The following is a 12830-nucleotide window of genomic DNA, read 5'->3' as shown; positions in this document are numbered from 1 at the left end:
GGCAAAGAACATATTACCCGACAAGCTCCATGTGTCATCTCGAAGCTGTGGTCACCCCTTGCATGCCATGGTGGCACACAATCCTGTATGCATACCATGCAGCTGTGATAATTAAACAGGTGTCTGTGTGAGTGAACATGCTTCTAGGGGTGGACCCTCTAGGTACAATCCTAATATAACTGGGTGTCTGTCATCTTTTCATAGTTGGGTGTGTAAGTTGTCTTTATGTATTTGAGTGAGTGAAAGGCTTGCGAATGAATGTGAGACAGACATCTTCCAGGTCTCTGACTGGGTGTATTTGTGTGTTTCTGTCCTGTCTTTGCACCATCACCACCTTCTCCTTCCCCCTCGCCCCAATTTATGTTCCAGGGGAAGGCTGGGCAGCCAGGCCTGGAAGGAGAGCGGGGACCACCAGTAAGAAAATGGGGACAGGGCCAGAAAGATGGGCTACGAGGGGAGAGGTGGGTGGGAAGAGAGTTTGGGGGATGTCGGTGGTCCTTGGGTGGTCACAGAGGGAAGGGACCCTAAGGACTCGGCCTCACTTCCTGGCTCCCGCCCCCCCACCCCTGCCTAATCTTTGCTTCTTTTCACTTCAGGGTGCCCGTGGAGAGAGAGGGCAACCAGGTGCCACAGGGCAGCCGGGCCCCAAGGTATGGAGACGGTGGGTGGCCAGGTACCCCCATGCAAGCCTTCTGGTTCAGGCCCACCAAGTCCCTCCCAACACATCCCTGTTGAGTTTGTTCTGCAGCCTGAGTCTAATTCATTCTATCCTAGGGTGATGTGGGCCAGGACGGAGCCCCTGGGTTCCCTGGAGAAAAGGTAAGTGAGTGAGTGAGTTTGTGTGTGTCTGTGTGATTCTGGCGGGGAGACAAGCCCAGAAGGTAGGGAGACATTATAATGCAGAATGCAGAAAGAGCCTCTGATATCCGAGAGCTGTGAGTTCAAGTCTTAACTTTGCTGCTCATCTGCTCTGTGACCTTGGTTGAGTCACCTAACCTCTCTGCCTCGGTTTCTTCCTCTACCAAATGAGAATAACCACAGTCCCCCTCCCAAAGGGCTGCTGTGGCAAATGAAATGACTTCCTGCAGGTAGAATGCTTGACCCCATGCCTGGCCTGCAGGAAGCACCCAGAATGCTTGTTGTCATTAGGTGGGACTCAGAGGGAGGGGGAGGAAAGCAGAAAGGATGCTCTAATGATTCTGCTTCCGTTTCAGGGCCTCCCAGGTCTGCAAGGTCCTCCTGGGTTCTCTGGACCAAAGGGTCCCCCTGTAAGTCAGCATATCCTGCTGGGGGGAGGGGGAACCAGGCAGTGGGGAAACTCCTTATTGTGCTTCAGCTCTCTCATGCTTTGTCTGTCAGGGTCCCCAGGGAAAAGATGGGGTACCTGGACACCCTGGACAGAGAGGAGAATTGGTGAGCAACCCTTTGACCTCTGACCCCTGACCCCATTGAGCTCTTCATTTCTTCCACTCCATGATATTTTTTTTCATTTATATTTTATTAAAAAAAATTTTTTTTTTTTTGGCCACATCTTGTGGCATGTGGGATCTTAGTTCCCTTACCAGGAATGGAGCCTGCACCCCTTGCAGCGGATGCTCAGTCTTAACCACTGGAGCACCACGGAAGTCCCATGACACCTTCTTTCAATGTTTCTCCTCAGGGTTTCCAAGGTCAGACAGGCCCACCTGGACCAGCTGGTGTCGTGGGTCCTCAGGTCAGAGTGGTCCCCACAGGTCTCCCCAGTTTTGCACCAGTTTGGGGATATTTGGGGGGAGGGGAGATGGTGATCCCAGACAGAACCACTACCCCAGGCCACCTCCATTCAAGATGAGCCTTCTTCCTTTCCAGGGAAAGACAGGAGAAGCAGGGCCTCTGGGTGAGAGGGGGCCCCCAGGGCCCCCTGGACCTCCTGGTGAACAAGGTCTTCCGGGCCTGGAAGGCAGAGAGGGGGCCAAGGTGAGACCACCACCCCACGGGACATCTCGGTTGAGTGACCCCAAAGATCCTGGAATGGCCTTAGCATCAACCCTGTGGGGGAGGGGACCCAGACTCACAGATTGAGGGGAGACGCCCCTGCTCCACAGTCTGACTTCCCTCCCCTGGACTCCTGCAGGGGGATGTGGGACCACTGGGACCCCTTGGGAAGGAAGGGCCACCTGGACCCAGAGGTTTCCCTGGTCCTCATGGAGCCCCCGGGGACCCAGTAAGTATGGTTTGCATGTGCCTGGCTGGGCTGTGAAGTGGAGAAAGAAAGGGGGGCTTAGGAGGGACATGGCCATAGCCTCCTGACCATGGAGGAGGAGGGATGGATCCCTGAACCTCAGTGCCAGGAAGGGGGTGGGAACTCTGAGCCCCCCAGAGTAAACACAGGACCTGGGAGCACTTTAGGGGGGTCTCTCTTTCTAGGGAAGCAAGTCGTGGGGACTTGTGGATCTTAGTTTCCTGACCAGGGGTCGAGCCCAAATTCTCAGAAATGAGAGCACAGAGTCCTGACTACTGGACTACCAGTGAATTACCTTTGGGGGTCTCTTGACTATGAATCATCTCCTCCTCAGGGACCGACTGGTTTAAAGGGTGACAAGGGCCCCCCAGGTCCTGTTGGTGCCAACGTAAGTGTAAATGCATCTGCTATGGCGGGTGGGCAGGGTGGAGGGGTCTCGAGATATCTGGGAAGCTGGGTATGGTCATGATCATGTTCAGCTATTTTGGGAGCCAAACAGGCTTGAGTCACACTCCTCTCTGCCACTCACTGGCCAGGCAGTCTCTCATTCCATCAGCCTCAGTTGGTTTGTCTGTAAAATAGTCCCATCTCTAGGTTGTAAACCTCAATGAGATGATCTGTCTGACACATACTTACTTGCATACCAGATCTCACCGTTTAAATGTGGGCCCTAGTTCCCTGACCAGGAATCAAACCTGTGCCCTCTCAATTGGAAGGGCAAAGTCTTAACCACTGGACCTCAGGGAAGTTGGACATGAGCCCCTTTAAAAACCTCCTTTCTTCTGGAGCTTACTACTATCTAGTCAAGAAGATAATGGATCAGTGGCGGTGAATGCCACAAAGCCAAATAATGCAAACTAGTGGGGAGCAGGGGAGAGCCCTTAAATAGTCTGGCCACGGGACTTTCCTGGAGGTGCAGTGGTTAAGGCTCCGTGCCTCCAATGCAGGGGGTGCTGGTTCAATCCCTTGTGGGGGAACTAAGATCCCATATGCCACCCTGAGGCACCAAAAAATAAATAAAAAAGCTGACTAGGGAAAGTCTCCTGAGAAGATGACATTTGAGCTGAGACCTGAGGAAAGAGCCATGTGGTTGGCTAGGAGAAGGGTGGAAGAGCATGTGCAAAGTCCTGAGGCTGGAGGAAGCAGTGAGGGGGGCCGTGTTGCTGGAGGGAAGTGAGTCGGAAGAGGTGAGGGCAGGGAGGAGATGGGGGCAGGTCGCGTAGGGCCTCATGAGATGCCCGGAGAGCTTTTTTTCTCCAAATGAGGTGGGAGCCTTGGAGAGCTGCGAGGAGAGGAGTCACGTGCTGACTTGGATGTTGATAGCGCCCTCTGGCTGCTGTGTGGGGAACGGCCTGGATTGGTGGTAACCACCTAACTCAGGCTGCTTACAAACCCTCCAATAAATGACATCTACTGTTACTGCTATCATTCCTGACCCTCCACCCCTGTTTTCAGGGATCCCCTGGGGAGCGTGGTCCTGTAGGCCCAGCAGGGAGCATTGGGCTTCCTGGTCAAAGCGGAGGCCAAGGCCCCGTGGGCCCCACAGGCGAGAAGGGTTCCCCGGTAAGTTCCTGCCCCCTCCATTCATCCCCAAGAACCAGCCCTCCACATACCAGGACTGCATTTCTGCCCTGACTCTTTCTACTCCCCCTAACAGGGTGAACGTGGCGCCCCTGGCCCCACTGGTAAAGATGGGATCCCTGGGCCCCTGGGGCTTCCTGGGCCCCCTGGAGCTGCGGGGCCTTCTGGCGAGGAAGGGGACAAGGTGAGAGAGAGCTGAGGCAGAGGGAGGGGCTGGAGGAGGACAGGGGAAGAGGGAGGCTGGGTCGTCCCTCATCCTGTCTGCTTGCTTTGCAGGGAGAAGTGGGTGCCCCCGGTCACAAAGGCAGCAAAGGTGACAAGGGAGACGCGGTGAGTGGGGGACCCCAGAGAGGGAGCTGGTCTTTGGAGAGGGGTAAAAGGGGTATTGAGAGGATGGCAGGGGGGCGGGTCACGGGGTTTCCTGCCTTCTTGAGCCCCATCTTGACACTCAAGTAACAGAAGTCACTTAAGCTACCCAGAATAAAGGGGCCAACTGCGTTCCCAACTTCCCTCCAGGAATTCAGTCTCAGCACCCATCACCCGGAAGCCAGCTCAGTCCTGGGAAACTGATGGGACTCTGGGGCCAACGTTCTGACGGGCCAAGCTTATGAGAGATGCTGTGTCTGGTCCCAGGAGTTGGTGGCTAGGAAGACAGGGTTGTGGGGAGAGAAATGCAATTTTCTAGTGGGGTGGGGAGTGGACAGGGGTGCAGTGATTGATGTTGCTAGTGTTCCCCCTTCATCTTTTTCCAGTTTTTTTAAAAAATATTTATTTACTTGGCTACACTGGGTCTTAGTTGCTGCTTATGGGATCTTTGATCTTCGTTGTGGCCTGTGGGATCCAGTTCCCTGACCAGGGGTCGAATCCTGACCCCCTTGGGAGTGCAGAGTCTTAGTCACTGGACGACCAGGGAAGTTCCCCACCTGCGACCTTAATCTTAAACCTGAGGGTTTCTTGACTCTGTTCCCGCCTCCAGGGCCCGCCTGGACCAACAGGGATACGGGGTCTGGTGGGACACCCCGGCTCCCCGGTGAGTACTCCCAGCTTCGTGGTCCTCTGGATCCCTTATGGGAAGGGACAGTGTTCTCCACTGTGACTCAGGCCCCAGTTCAACCCTAACCCCTACCCTTTCGTGTCAATGCTCAATTCAAACTCACCCCAGAATCTGACTCAGTCTTGACCTTAACCCTCAAACTCTATCACAGCCCTAATTTTAATGCCCTAATTTTAATTGTGACCTTAACCTCAATCCCAACTCAGACCTTATCTTCACATCCAACATTAGCTGAACCTGACCCAGTCCTACCCTTGACCCCAGTCCAGACCCACCCTCCAATACTGACCCCAAACCTGAGCTCCAATTCTGAATTTACCTCGGACCTGAGGTCAAGCTCAACCCTACCTCTCAACCCCACTTGGACCTTAATTGACCTCAGCTTGACCCTGACTCACTTGAGATGACCAAGGCTCATCTCGAAACTTTGCTCAGTCCTGGATTTCATTCCTAAACCCTGACCCTTAACCTGCACCTTTAGACCCAACCCTGACCCTCCCCAAACTTCATTCCAACCTTGAACTTCCATCCTGACTTTGACCTTGAACCTAACTCCAACCCTTGACACAGACCCTAACTGTGTCCTGCCCTGTCTGCCTTCTAGGGAGCAGACGGGGCTCAGGGACGCCGGGGACCCCCAGGCCTCTTTGGGCAGAAAGGAGATGATGGAGTGAGAGGCTTCCCTGGCATGATTGGTCCTCCTGGCCTACAGGTGGGTGTCTGAGTTTGAGGGTATGGCCTCTGATCCTCCCCACTTTGTGCCCCAATTTTGCTTCTTTGCTCCACAGGGAATGCCAGGCCCTGCTGGAGAAAAGGGAGAAGTTGGAGATGTAGGGTCCATGGTATGAACTATGGGGGGAAATGGGAGGGGTGGTAGGGCAGGGTTGGCCATCAGATCAATTTGGGGGGTCATGGGGCACATGTGGGTCACCAATATCAAGGGTGGTGTTTGTGGTTTGTTGTTCAGTCACTCAGTTGTGTTGGACTCTTTGTGACTCCATGGACTGCAGAACGCCAGGCTTCCCTGTCCTTCCCTGTCTCCCCGAGTTTGCTCAAACTCATGTCCATTGAGTCAGTGATGCCATCCAACCATCTCATCCTCTGTCGCTCCCTTCTCCTCTTGCTTGGAGCTTTTTGAGGGGCCATGAGGTCACTGGATGCTATTCTGACTGTCCCATAGGGTCCCCACGGAGCTCCAGGCCCTCGGGGCCCCCAGGGCCCCAGCGGATCAGAGGTAAGAACTGGGGGAGGGGGAGGGCCTCAGGACATCACTTTCCCAAGAAGGGGCTGTTGGAATCCCTCCATCCCACCTATACCCTTCGTTGTCTCTCCAGGGTCCTCCAGGGTTGCCTGGGGGAGTTGGTCAGCCTGGCGCTGTGGGTGAGAAGGTGAGAGAGAGAACAAGGGGCTGCCCAGGGTCCAGGAGGCTCAATCAGTCCTGCCTGGTTTGGGGGAGTGGTGGTGGCAGTTCTGGCTGCCAGGAGGGGACCCCTCCTCACTTTCACTTTGCCTCCCGCAGGGTGAGCCAGGAGAGCCTGGAGACCCAGGACCCCCCGGGACCCCAGGCACCCCGGTGAGTGACTTTGTTCTGGGCCCCTGCACCCATCTCAGGGAATCCCTGACCCTTGGGCATCTTGGGCCCCCATGACCTCTGGGCAGCCCTAGGTCACTCATGGACCCAGACCTACGGGCATCCCCAGTTATTTTGATGACAGAGACCTGAAAGGTATCAGGGTGGCTACATCAAGTTCTCTAGGTTGTGTACTGCACAAGGGTGCGTGGCTGAGGGGGCAGGTGGGGCTCAGATCTAAAGCACAAGCCCTGGCTTGAGGATGAGCTGCCCAGAGGGGATCCCTCTTTTTTCTTTTTAAAAATATTGATTCATTCACTTGTTTGGCTGTGTCCAGTGTTAGTTGGGACACATGGGAGCTTCGCTGGGCCATGTGGGATCTTTCCTTGGGGTGCACAGACTCTCTACTTGTGTCGCGAGAGTTCAATAGTTGTAGCATGTGGGCTTAGTTGCTCCACAGCATGTGGGATCTTAGTTCCCCGACCAGGGATTGAACTTGTGTTCTCTGCATTGCAAGGCAGATTCTTAACTACTGGACCACTAGGGAGGTCCTGGGATCCCTTTTCTGATTCACCCCAGAGTGGCACATGGGCTAGCCCAAACTTGCCCATGACCTCTGGTCAACTGGATCACTGTGACCCCTGATTCCAGTAAATCCTAGATTCCTCTGACCCTTGGGCAGTCTAGGCTACTTTGACCCCTAACCCCAGGAAAGTCCCAAGCCACGCAGATTCCTGAGTTCAGGTATGCTAACCTTGACCCCTGGAGAGTCCAGGCTACTCTGACCTCTGACCTCTGTTTCTGCCAAGGGCCCCAGGGGAGAAGTTGGTGAAAAGGGGGATACAGGCCCATCTGGGGCTGCTGGACCCCCAGGCAAGAAAGGACCCCCTGGAGAGGATGGAGCAAAGGGGAATGTGGTGAGTCCTGGGGCACATGGAGGCCGCGACCCAGGGAGGGGCACATGTGTCAACTCGAACCTGCTCCTCAACTTCCAGCCAGGGGTCCTGTGTGCTGATTCCACAAGCAACCCAGAACGTGGCCAAATGATTGAATGAAAGAATGAATCAGTGTAAACATACAGTGGTAATCGGTCATGGCAGCAGGGGAAACTTGCTTCCACATAGAGTCATTCTAACAGTGCTGGAAAGGTCAAAGTTGAAACTGATGAGGGATCAGGGTTGGCTGATTGGGATTTGCCATCAAAGCAGAGGTTGAGCCCCTCCTGCCATGGTGATGGTCCTCTGGGTGGGGAGGGAGGGCGGTGAGGAGCTTCAGAGTCTGAGGGACCTTGATTTGAATTTCAGCACCCCACCCCTTACCGGGTCCCCTCTCTGATTTTTATCTGTGAGTCCCTAGCTGGGAGGATGCAGTGAAATGATTCATGGAACATTTTTAGCACCCATTAAACACCAGAATGTTCCTTCTAGCAGGGCTGGGGTTTTGTGTTTTCTTCACCAATGTATCCCCAGCAACCAGAACTGTGTCTGAGGACAGCTGAATGAATGAATAAATGAATGGATGGATGAATGCTCCATCATTCAGACATATGATTTTTCATCATTATGTGTTCCAGGGACCCACAGGCCTCCCAGGAGACCTAGGCCCCCCCGGAGACCCTGGAGTTTCGGTGAGTGTGACCCCCTCTTCCTCAAAAGCCCAGCATATTCCCTATTCTGTCCCCAATCTCATCACAAACCTGAGCAAGGTCGATGAAGCAAAAAACCTCCACTTGCCTCCAAGCATCACCCCAACATTCTGCTGTGTCCTCACGACCCCTCCCAACTTCATTTCCCCTACCACAGGGTCAAGATGGCCCCCCAGGGGAGAAGGGAAACCCTGGAGATGTGGGGGGACCGGTGAGTAGGGGAACAGAGGAGGTGGTGCCTAAAGAGGGGTGTTGGGGCAGGTGAGTGGGTGAATTGAGGGCCAGGAGGATGGGTTAATGAGGTCCCCAGGGCCCCCAGGGATGCATCTGCTTTGTACCATGAATGTGAGCAGCTTGAAGGAGGAGGCAGGGGGAGGGAGGGCTGGCTGGTGCTGGGGTGATGTTTGGGGAAGGCTGTTTTCCCATCAAAGGCATCTTGAAACTGTCATCCTTGACTCCCGTGCTGGTTACAATCTCTATAGGGTCCACCTGGTGCTTCTGGGGAGCCTGGCGCCCCTGGGCCTCCTGGTAAAAGGGTGAGTGATGACACACCACCCCCAGCTCTAACTTGGTTCCACTCACTCTCATAGGCTCCCCCTTACCTCCACAAGCCCCCCTCATACCCAGAGGCCCCCACTCATCCCTACAAGCCCTCCACTCACCATCACAAACCCCTACTCAGCTCACAGCCCTCTACTCAGCTCACAGGCCCCTACTCAGCTCACAGCCCTCTACTCAGCTCACAGCCCTCTACTCACACTTTCTACTCACCCCTCAGGGTCCTTCTGGTCGCATGGGTCAAGAAGGTAGAGAAGGAGAGAAAGGTGCCAAGGTGAGTTCCCCCTGGCCAAGAGAGGGGTCCTTTTATTTTTGGCTGTGTTGGGTCTTCATTGCTGTGTGGGGGCTTTCTCTAAATTGCAGCAAGTGGGGGCTACTCTCTAGCTGTGGTGCTCGGGCTTAGCTGCCCTGCAGCATGTGGGATCTCCCCAGAGCAAGGATCAAACCCGTGTCCCCTGCATTGGTGGAGAAGGCAATGGCAACTCTCTCCAGCACTCTTGCCTGGAAAATCCCATGGACGGAGGAGCCTGGTAGGCTGCAGTCCATGGGGTCGCTAAGAGTCAGACACGACTGAGTGACTTCAATTTCACTTTTCACTTTCATGCATTGGAGAAGGAGGTGGCAACCCCTCCTATGTTCTTGCCTGGAGAATCCCAGGGACAGAGGAGCCTGGTGGGCTCTGTCTATGGGGTCGCACAGAGTCGGACACGACTGAAGCGACTTAGCAGCAGCAGCAGCCCCTGCATTGGCAGGTGGATTCTTAACCACTGGACCACCAGGGAAGTCCCAGGGAGCGGTCCTTGTCCTGACCCATTGGTCAATAGTTGGGCCAGCAGAATGGGGAGGGACCTGTGACCACCACAGTTGCCCCAATTTCTCCCCGCTCCCTGATGGTTCCTGGCTGGAGGGTCAGGAGGCAGGCTCCCCCTGATTCTCTCTGCCTCCTCCCTTCCACCTTGCTCCTTTTCAGGGGGAACCAGGTCCTGATGGACCCCCAGGGAGGACAGGCCCAGTAGGGGCTCGAGGGCCCCCTGGACGTGTTGGACCTGAGGGTCTTCGTGGGATCCCTGGACCTGTGGTGAGTGGACTGAGAATAGGGATGGGGTTGGGGGGTGGGATCAGGCCCTGCCTGTCTGCTCGCTTCTTGTAATTTGTCATCACAGTTGGGAGGAGCTGACCCTGGTTGGGGTGGGAGGGGGGCACCACACATGAGTTCTGGCAGGGTGCAGCCCCTCATGTTCTATTTTGCCCTAGGGCGAACCAGGCCTCCTGGGACCTCCTGGACTGTTAGGCCCTCCTGGTCCCCTGGTAAGAGACTTCTGCATCCCTGAGGTCCCTGCACTGAGACTCACACTGGACATCTATCCAGTGACCATCTAGTGACCTTGGGTTCTGATAGTGCAGACTGACCCCTCACTGACTATCCTTCTGATGGTCCACCCTGACCATCTATACTAACCATCTCTTCAGATCACTCATCTTGGCGGTCTACACTGACCAAACTGACCATCTATCTTAACAGTCTTCACTGACTACCCACACCGATGTTGACTACAGATCATTTATCTCGACCATCCTCCAAAAACCCCTCCCTTCATCTCTCATCAGCTCTCTTCTCTCCTGACCACCCCCATGACCACTTCCCTGGTAATTCGATTCGAAGTCTAGGTAATTTCCCATTTGACCATCCTCCAGTCACTCACATGAGGCTTTCTGTTTGAGACTTACCAACTGACCCTAGGGCTTCCCGGGTAGCTGAAACAGTGAAGAATCTGCCTGCAATGCAGGAGACCTGGGTCCAGTCCCTGGGTTGGGAAGATCTCCTGGAGGAGGGCATGGCAATCCATTCCAGTATTCTTGCTTAGAGAATCCCATGGACAGAGGAGCCTGGTGGGCTACAGTTCATAGGGTTGCAAAGAGTCAGACACCACTGAGTGACTAACACTTTCTCTTTCAACTGATCCTAACTCTCCTTCCAGGGGCCCTCTGGCCTACCAGGGCTGAAGGGAGATGCTGGCCCCAAGGGAGAAAAGGTAAGGATGCCTCTTTTTATTCTTCTTCTTCCCCAGCTACCTCCCTCTCCTCCACCTTTACTTCTCTCCGTAGCCAGAAGGCTAGGAGATTGGGGTCTCCTCTGCTCCCAAACTCACTACCCCAAGGCTGGAAGGGAACAGTCTGTCAATTCCCTGCCCCCATTCTTCCCCGACATGTGTCTCTCATATCCTCCAGGGCCACATTGGATTAATTGGTCTTGTCGGCCCCCCTGGGGAGGTTGGTGAGAAAGGGGATCAGGGGTTGCCAGGAGTGCAAGGCTCCCCTGGCCTCCAGGGAGAACCGGTGAGTGTTCGTCATGCCCCAAGAGGGAGGATTGTGTTCGAGGGGGATGGGAAAGCAGAAGTGGGGCTTGTTTGGGTGTGGGGGATTAGGAAGCCTGGGTCTTGAACAATAGGGATTGTGTCTGAAGGAAATGGGGGGCTCTATCTGGGGGACTTGAAGGTTGTGACTGGGGTTGAGGGTCTTCTTTTGAGGAGACTTGTCTGGGGGATGTGTCTGGACCATAAGGATGAACCCCATCAGTGATGATTCTGATGCCCTTTCCCCAGGGTTCTCCTGGCCCCATTGGCTCTCTGGGCCACCCTGGGCCCCAAGGCGTGGTGGTGAGTATGAGGGGTTTGTAGGGGTGGGGGAGTCACCCTGTTGGGCCAGCCAGGAGTCCAAGCCCCCCTGTCTCTACCCCACAGGGTCCTCCAGGACAGAAAGGCTCAAAGGGGTCCCCGGTAAGTAGTCACTGCTCCCTTGGGCTCTCACCTCCCAACACCCCAGCCCCCTTCCCTGTACCAGAACCCTCAATGCCTTTGGGTTCATTCGTTTATTTATTCAGTCAGTCAGGCATTTGATTATGTCTTCAACACTTACCATTGTATTTTATAAAATCTAAGATTTCATCTGTTGTAAGATGCACCATTGTTTTATGAACTGCTACAGAAGAAGACAGTTCTGCCAAGTTAATGATGACTTGTCATAGATGTTAAGATGCTGATTTCAGAGATGTTCAAATATGGAAAGAAAATTTGCATTTTATGCTTGGGGCTGAAAATTGCATGTCCTTCCTCCAGTTGTGTGTGTGTGTGTGTGTTGGCAGGCAGGGGTCTCCATAGACAGAGTTCACACCCAAGTGACTTCTCCCTATAGGGATCCCAAGGTCCTCGTGGAGACGCTGGCCCCCCAGGTCCTCCTGGTCCCCCGGTAAGTTCCCCATGGGGCTCTGTCCGAGTGTCTCCCCTGGTCCCTCAGTGACTAGAAGTGGGCGGAGCACACACCACGTGTTCGGGGATTGCAGGTGGGAAGGGAGGTGGCTCAAAAGCTGAAGGAGGATCTGGGCTGTGTGTAGAGGGGCTTGGGGGGACCTCCATGGGGGCTCTGATTGGATTTTGTCTGTCCATCTCTCTGGCCTTTCTCTGTCTCTACCTCAAAACGTTGTTTCACTATTTTATCTTTCTTTTTGTCTTCTGGGTCTCTCTCTGTCTCTCTCCTTTGCCTGACTGTGGTTCTGGCTCTTTTTTTTCCTCTCTCCACTTCCCATCTCTGAGCCTTTCTGTCCCTCTCCTTCCTGTGTCTCCCTCCGTCTCTGATTGTCCATGTCCCCGGTTCCTGTCTGTATCTCTCCTTACTCTCCACACCCCTGTGTCTTTCTGCCTCCCACATCTCTCATTTCTGCCTGTCTCTCTCCCTGTCTCTTCCTCTTGCCGTCCTCCTCTCCTCCATCCCCACCTCTGCCCAGGGTCCCTCTGCGGAGCTGCACGGGCTGCGCCGGCGCCGACGTTCCCTGCTAGGCTTGGGAACCCCGGAGGGCGGCCTGGAGGAGGTGCTGGCCTCGATGGCGTCGCTGAGCTTCGAGTTAGAGCAGCTGCGGCGCCCTCCCGGCACGGCTGAGCGCCCGGGCCTCGTGTGCAAAGAGTTGCACCGCAGCCATCCGCATCTGCCAGATGGTGAGGTCTCGTCCCTCCCCCCGGAGGGCGGGGAGACGTGGGATCCAGCCCCCGGTTTATCTTCTCCCACTGGCTCTGCGGCAGGGGAATACTGGATTGATCCCAATCAAGGCTGCGCGCGGGATGCGCTCAGGGTTTTCTGTAACTTCACGGCAGGAGGAGAAACCTGCCTCTACCCAGACAAGAAGTTTGAGACCGTGAGTACCTGAGTA

The 12830-nt window shown here is 54.9% G+C and overlaps 1 protein-coding gene across 2 annotated transcripts in view; it reads left to right on the top strand.

The window, feature by feature from the left end:
• Window positions 1-12830, top strand: part of COL5A3 (collagen type V alpha 3 chain) — a 44708-nt gene that overhangs the window by 25843 nt on the left and 6035 nt on the right. For both annotated transcript variants that reach the window (XM_019964120.2, XM_070792783.1), the window contains exons 33-64: window positions 370-414; window positions 597-650; window positions 775-819; window positions 1215-1268; window positions 1360-1413; window positions 1661-1714; window positions 1849-1956; window positions 2114-2203; window positions 2556-2609; window positions 3677-3784; window positions 3879-3986; window positions 4079-4132; window positions 4779-4832; window positions 5461-5568; window positions 5645-5698; window positions 6037-6090; window positions 6191-6244; window positions 6376-6429; window positions 7236-7343; window positions 8000-8053; window positions 8229-8282; window positions 8554-8607; window positions 8850-8903; window positions 9600-9707; window positions 9884-9937; window positions 10609-10662; window positions 10859-10966; window positions 11233-11286; window positions 11371-11406; window positions 11822-11875; window positions 12411-12618; window positions 12703-12815. In XM_019964120.2, the coding sequence (XP_019819679.2) occupies window positions 370-414; window positions 597-650; window positions 775-819; window positions 1215-1268; window positions 1360-1413; window positions 1661-1714; window positions 1849-1956; window positions 2114-2203; window positions 2556-2609; window positions 3677-3784; window positions 3879-3986; window positions 4079-4132; window positions 4779-4832; window positions 5461-5568; window positions 5645-5698; window positions 6037-6090; window positions 6191-6244; window positions 6376-6429; window positions 7236-7343; window positions 8000-8053; window positions 8229-8282; window positions 8554-8607; window positions 8850-8903; window positions 9600-9707; window positions 9884-9937; window positions 10609-10662; window positions 10859-10966; window positions 11233-11286; window positions 11371-11406; window positions 11822-11875; window positions 12411-12618; window positions 12703-12815 (2319 nt within the window). The remainder of the gene's footprint in view (window positions 1-369; window positions 415-596; window positions 651-774; window positions 820-1214; window positions 1269-1359; window positions 1414-1660; window positions 1715-1848; window positions 1957-2113; window positions 2204-2555; window positions 2610-3676; window positions 3785-3878; window positions 3987-4078; window positions 4133-4778; window positions 4833-5460; window positions 5569-5644; window positions 5699-6036; window positions 6091-6190; window positions 6245-6375; window positions 6430-7235; window positions 7344-7999; window positions 8054-8228; window positions 8283-8553; window positions 8608-8849; window positions 8904-9599; window positions 9708-9883; window positions 9938-10608; window positions 10663-10858; window positions 10967-11232; window positions 11287-11370; window positions 11407-11821; window positions 11876-12410; window positions 12619-12702; window positions 12816-12830) is intronic.

This window comes from Bos indicus, chromosome 7 (assembly GCF_029378745.1).
Source record: "Bos indicus isolate NIAB-ARS_2022 breed Sahiwal x Tharparkar chromosome 7, NIAB-ARS_B.indTharparkar_mat_pri_1.0, whole genome shotgun sequence".
NCBI lineage: Eukaryota > Metazoa > Chordata > Mammalia > Artiodactyla > Bovidae > Bos > Bos indicus.
The sequence above is the reverse complement of the archived record's forward strand: the minus strand, read 5'-3'. Positions and strand labels throughout refer to the sequence as shown.